Source organism: Echinops telfairi, unplaced genomic scaffold (assembly GCF_000313985.2).
Source record: "Echinops telfairi isolate 266 unplaced genomic scaffold, ASM31398v2 ScPeMD7_36;HRSCAF=134, whole genome shotgun sequence".
Classification (NCBI taxonomy): domain Eukaryota; kingdom Metazoa; phylum Chordata; class Mammalia; order Afrosoricida; family Tenrecidae; genus Echinops; species Echinops telfairi.
The window spans coordinates 231369-237996 of NW_022103934.1; the positions used below are offsets into that span (position 1 = coordinate 231369).

General features: G+C 45.0%; 1 protein-coding gene across 1 annotated transcript in view; it reads left to right on the plus strand.

The window, feature by feature from the left end:
- The window catches only part of LOC101641387 (lysosomal alpha-mannosidase-like), a 140992-nt gene that overhangs the window by 132177 nt on the left and 2187 nt on the right, over positions 1 to 6628 (plus strand). The window contains exons 13-17 of the mRNA XM_045290284.1: positions 2882 to 2997; positions 3079 to 3186; positions 3353 to 3440; positions 3580 to 3660; positions 5580 to 5816. Coding sequence (XP_045146219.1) covers positions 2882 to 2997; positions 3079 to 3186; positions 3353 to 3440; positions 3580 to 3660; positions 5580 to 5816 — 630 coding nt within the window. The remainder of the gene's footprint in view (positions 1 to 2881; positions 2998 to 3078; positions 3187 to 3352; positions 3441 to 3579; positions 3661 to 5579; positions 5817 to 6628) is intronic.

The following is a 6628-nucleotide window of genomic DNA, read 5'->3' on the forward strand; positions in this document are numbered from 1 at the left end:
AGCAAGAGACAAGAAAGGTGAGGCTCACCGAGCCATTTATCTCTCTGCCCTTCAGTTAATCCCACTTGTGTTTATCGGCCAGGCTGGCACAATAAACTATCTCACCTTTCATTAATCTAATTAAGAAGATCCGTGTAATCATCACCACAATCAATTGCAAAACATTTTCTTCTTTCTCATATGAATTGTTGTTAGCTCCCCATTTCCTCCTAACCTCCCCTACCATGGCCTCCGGTAATTATTAATCCAGTTACTGTCTCTACAGATCTATCTAGACTGGATTTCATTTACATAAAATCATACAAAACAAAAACAAGAGACAAACAAAATGACAAATAAAACAAAGAAAAGCCTAAATCAAAAGGAAACCAGAAAACGTTAAAAACTGAAACAACTATAGAATGGGTCAAAACGGAAATCAAATAAGGTGTTATATGTTTTAAGGTGTTATATTTTAACCTACATATGTTACATCTGCCATCATTGACCTTACCAGGCTCTCTGTCTGACAGTAAGGCTATTCACATCCCTGGACCACAGGAAGAGTGAATTCGCTAGTCTTATTCCACTGTCTTCCATAGCCTTCTGAAAACCGGGTGTAGTTTTGATTCCTGACTCAGTGAATATTTTGATTTCTTTTTCAAAATAAAAACTGTATGTCACTTACTTTCTAATCTGATAGGGACATAAAATACACACAAGGCAGTTTCTAACCCTAATCCATTTAATAGGAACTTAAATTCTCCTCCTCTACGCTGTTTTTCTTTAGGTTTGATGTTCTTGATGCCGTCTCAGCTCTCTAGTGTTCACTGAATCACATGTATTGTGGAAGTGGCCTCTAAGTCCCTGTGGGATACACTTACAGCCAGATTTGGGCTCTTGTGCACTTATTTAAATTTTCTTTAGTGTCAATCTGAACTTGCATCTAGGCAATTAATGGTCTGTTCTGCAATGAGCCTGGTTTGACTAGGGACATTAAGCTGCTTCATCATCTTTTCCCAAGTATAGTCCATTTGATTCATGTGTATTCCGTTTAGTAAGGTCTACATGTATGCTGTGATTGTTGCTGCCGTTCGGTACTGTCAAGTCAGTTCCAACACATAGCAACCCCATGCACAACAGTATGGACCACTGCCGTGCCCTGCGCCATCCTGACAATTGTCCTTATGCAACCACTGTTGCAACCATGGTGTCAATTCCATCTCCTTGAGAGTCCTCTTCTCTTTTGCTCTCCCTCCACTTAGCCAAGCATGATGTCCTTCTCCAGGGACTGGTCTCTCCAGAAACATGTCCAAAGTACTTGATATGAAGTACTGCCATTCTCATTTCCAAGGAGCATCATGGTTATACTTCATCCATGAAAGATTTGTTTACTTTTCTGACAGTCCATGGTACTTCCAGCATTCTTCTCCAGCACTATGATTCAAATGCATTGATTTTTCCTCTGTCTTCCTTATTCATTGCCCCGATTTCATATGCACATGAGGACTGAAAATACTATGGCATAGTGTGTAGTCACTTTATATTATTGAGAAATTGTAACTTGTAGTGAATTTGCTGCTCTTACAAAATTTGATCCTGTGATTTCCAGCTTTATTTCTATTACCAAGGCCTTCTTTTCCAACTAATAATCCTTCCTGTTTGTTTCCAACTTTTGCATTCCAATGACCAATAATTGACACTGCATCTGATTGCATGTTTTGTCCATTTCAGACTAGAGAAGTTAGTATAATTCTTTGATTTCTTAATCATTGACCTAAATAGTTGATGTGTGAATTTAAACAGTAGTTGTATTAACTGGTCTTCCTTGAAATTGCACAGATATTATCCTATTGCATACAACATTGTACCTTAAGATTGATCTTAAAATGTTCTTTATGGTCATGAATGTGATGACATGGCCAGCATAGTCAATTATATGATTGTCAGTCATATTTTGCATTCCTTCCAACCCGAGGGGCTCATCTGCTGGCTCTATATCAAACAATGATTAGCGCCTATGCATAAGATTACTCAAAAATATCTCATGCCATCAAATTGGTTCAAACTCATCTTGACACTCTAGAATATGCAGAAATGCCCTGGTTCTTTTTCAAGGCTATAAATCTTTACAGGGGAAGAAAGCCTCGTCCATCTCTAGTGGAGCGGCTGCTGGGTTTGAATGGCTGGAATTGAAGTTAGCAGCCCAGCTCACATCCAGGTCCCCTGGTTCATAAGGCTATCAGTGGCTTATCTCTCAAAATGGACCACCTCTTCATTTGCCCCACCTCTTCTTAATCTGGAAGCTCTGGTGAAATCTGTTCACCATGGAGGTTTGATATCTGAAATGCCATTAACATCACTTCTAGCATTGCAATACAGAAGCCACAACAGTATGACAAACTGATGAGTAGGAGTCTAACACACATATCTGAATTTTAGGGGAAAAGTTATAATAATGGAGACCAGTTGTGGTTGAGAAAAGGGTGGGACTGGGCTCTCAAGAATTAGGAAGTAGCTATTGAGTCTGTTGAATATATTGATTACCAAAACCATTGAATTGTTAACTTCAAATGTATATATGTATACACACACATATCATTAAAATCTCAAAATTTTAGGAGTTGTGTACCTTAAAAATACATGTGCATTTATTTGATGTCTTTTAGAACTTTGAAAAAGCAGAGCAACTCCACAGGCAATGGAAACTGAGATAATTGGGGTCATTGAAGAAAATATAGCACAGAAAGATATGGGGGAACAGCATAGGGGGCTTATGGTGAGGGTCTTACAGCACAGTTTACAGGGGTGTAGAGTTTACGGTGACGGTAGAATGTTGTAGGGCTCTGCACTGCTCGGGCTATGGCTTGCCAGAGTCCCCACGTGTCCCCCATGCCAACAGACAGCCTTGGTGCAGGAGGTGCACCAGAAGTTCTCAGAATGGTGCTACCAAGTGGTTCGTCTGTACCCAGGACAGAGGCACTTGGAGCTGGAGTGGACAGTGGGACCAATACCAATGTAAGTGGGCAATGGCTGGTGATAAGGAAGGCAAAGGAATGTGGCCCTTGAGTGGAGTTAAACTTCCTGCTATCCAATCAGGAACATAAATCACTTTGGAAAAGAAATCATCAGTCGCTTTGACACAGTGCTGAAGACAGGTGGACGTTTCTACACGGACAGCAATGGCCGGGAGATCGTGGAGAGGAGGTGCGGATATACAGGGAGACCTAAAAGGCAGAGGGACATCTTTGGCCTGCCTGAGTCTACAGAGTGATAGGGGAGTGTGTGAGTGTCACGGGGGTGTTGGAGGAAGAGATGAGGAATTAGGGCGTTCGATCACCAGCCCTGGCAGACTTCCTCCTCCTGACTGTAGGAGGGATTACCGGCCCACCTGGGACCTGAACCAGACTGATCCAGTGGCAGGAAACTACTACCCAGTCAACAGCCGCATTTACATCACGGTACCTTCAGACCCCCAGCCTGACCTCCACAGTGCATCTCATCCTCAAGTCTGTGTGCTCGTGCCCGCCACCTCTGTGTCCTTCATGCGGGTAGGGCAGGCATGTAGGAATGCTTCTCACCGAGACACCCTCTCCCCAGGACGGGAACATGCAGCTGACAGTGCTGACTGACCGCTCCCAGGGAGGCAGTAGCCTGAAGGATGGATCGTTGGAGCTCATGGTGAGTGGACCCGAGTCCCAGGCCAGGATCTTCCCACCAGGCTTTTTCAAGAACCCCCACCTGCCCTCAAACAAGTTTCCGTTCACATTACGTCACCCCCACACTTACTCTTTCTACTCAGGTTGTTCTAACTAACTGGTGATCCCCCACTGGTCCTTGATCATTTGTTTGTTTATGGGCCAATTCTTCCTCATTCCTTTCTCTAGGTCACTCCGTCAATTCCTTGCCCACATCCTGTCCAGGACTCTTGTCTGCCCAGGCCCCCACCTTAGGTCCTGTCCCTTCCCTCATCCTACATCTTCTTGGTCCCTCTACCCAATTCTTTTTTTGCATTGTAAAAAGAGGTAACCTTTATGCAAACAATATAAGTTAATTCCACATCAAGATCCCAAAGAGAACAAGTTCTAAGTAGTTACATAAGTTTCCTTATAAGAAAAAGAAAATATTTTCTTAAATTTTTGTATACAAGATGATTAAATGATCATCTGCTGGCAGATTAAGGAGAGTCCATACAGGTGAACATGTGGGTGAAATGATTTTTGCAGTCAATATTCATCCTTTCAAATTTATATTTGCCCAAGAAGCACTACCCATTACTCTCTGGAAAGGAGTCTATGAATGATATTGTGTTCCTGGATTTTCAAAAAGGTTCGTGGCCTACAAGTTCTTCATGCAAAATATATCCCGAGAAGGGCTAAATATCAGTGTTTTATTACAAAACTTGACTCTGCTGCCATCATTTCTTTTGGTATATAGGTTGACTCATCTTTTTTAACAGCCACTTTGATATTTTATTTATTTATTGTCTTTCTATAAAAAATCATTTTATTGGGGGCTCATAAAATTCTTATCACAATCTATACATACATCTATTGTCTCAAGTACATTTGTACATATGTCGCCAACATCATTTTCAAATCATTTTCTTTCTACTTGAGCCCTTGGTATCAGCTCCTCATTCACCCCCTCCCTCTCCCTCCTTCCTTCATGAACCCTTGATAATTTATAAATATTATTTTTTCATGCCTTGCACTGTCCAATGTCTCCCTTTACCCCCTTGTCTGTTGTCCACCCGTTGGGAGGGGCTTATAGATAGATAGGTCATTGGGATCAGTTCCCCCTTTCTTCCCCCACCTTCCTCTTACTTTCCTGGTATGGCTACTCTCAATATTGGCCCCAAGGAGTTTATCTGTGCTGTATTTTCTGTATTTCCAGCTCTTATCTGTACCCATGTACATGCTGTGGTCTAGCCAGATTTGTAAGGTAGAATTAGGGTTATGATAGTGGGGGGAAAGAAACATTAAAGAACCAGGGGAATGTTTTATGTTGCATCAGTGCTACCCTGTACCCTGAATGGCCCATCTTCTCCCCCACAACACTTCTGTAAGGGGATGTTCAGTTGTTTACAGATTGGCTTTGGGCCTCCACTCCACACTGCCGCCCCCACCCCCTATTCACATGATGATTTTTTGCTCTCAGTCGTTGATACCTGATACCTGATCCCATGGACACCTCATGATCACACAAGCTGGTGTGCTTCCACTATGTGGGCTTTGTTGTTTCTCAGCTAGATGGTCGCTTGTTTATCTTCAAGCCTTTAAGACCCCAGACACTATATCTTTTGATAGCCGGGCACCATCAGCTTTCTTCGCCACATTTGCTTATGCACCCATTTTGTCTTCAGTGTCGGGAAGGTGAGCATCTCAGCGTGCAGGATTATTAGAACAAAGAGTTCTTGTGTTGACGGAGTACTTGAGTCTTCTACCCAATTTGTACTCTCAATCCCCTGAGAGGGAGTGACCTCCTGGTCCCCCGAACCCCTAGCTAATGCTCCATTCAGGAATGTCCACCAAACTTCCTCCTTTCTTGTCACCTCCTCTCTAAGACTCCCATCCTTTCTCTGCTTAACCATCTGCCAGGTGCACCGCAGATTGTCCACAGATGATAAAAAGGGTTTGAAGGAGCCCCTGATGGAGATGGACCCAAACAGGAAAGGTCTGACTGTGCGAGGCCGCCACCTCGTGCTACTGGACAAGACCCAGAATGCTGCCACCAGCCACCGACTGCTGGCCGAAAGGGAGATCCTGGCTCCACAGGTAGTGTTGGCCCCTAGCGACGGCTCCCTCTCCTGCAGCAGCGGCAGCCCACTCAGAAAGGTGAGATGCTGAGGCTGAAGGAATAGAGGGAGGAGTCAGGAGGGAGCAGAGGAGAGAGGCTGGTGGATGCAGAGATGATTGGGCAGGTCTGTGAGAGGGCTGAGGAAGGGATTGCCCTTCAACCCACTGCAAGGACAGTGCCTGGAAGTGGCAGGGATGGGCAAGTCTACTTCCTGATCGGTCTTTCTCCACCTGCCCTGGCCCCCAGCTCCTCCTGAACTTGAATTTTTGTCCTGGAGTAATTCTAATGCTAGGGCCCTAGAACCACACGGACCTTGATAACTCAAGGTCCCTTGCTGCCATTCTGGTTCAGTCTCGCTCCTTCTGAAATCTCTTAGTTCCCAGCCTCCCCCACCCCATCCCCACCCACACACCCACCCTGCCTCTTGTACTTGCAACAGTTTGACCTGCACCCCCAACTCAGTGTTCTCCATCTCACCACTGGTTCCCCTGGGCTCCACATTCCACACTGCCCCTCCTGTTCAGCAACCCCAATAGACCTCCCATCTGCTCCTGTTTCAGCCCTATCCTGTCTAGGCTCAGCCCCACTCCTCCCACTTTCAAAACAACACACCCCAACGTGGGCTCAAGCCTGCCATGCGCTCATCTCCTGCCTGCAACCAAGCCCCATCCTGCCCAGTTCAGTTCTGCCCAGCTCCTCCGGGGCTCAATTGGGTCAGGCCACAGCTCGCTTCCCTGGGTCCCACCATCCAATGGTTTGCGCAGCCATCCAATGGTTGAGCCTTTCCCCTCTCCAGTTGTGCCCGCCTCTCTGAGTATTGACAGCGCCCCCCCACCAAATAGCGCCCCAC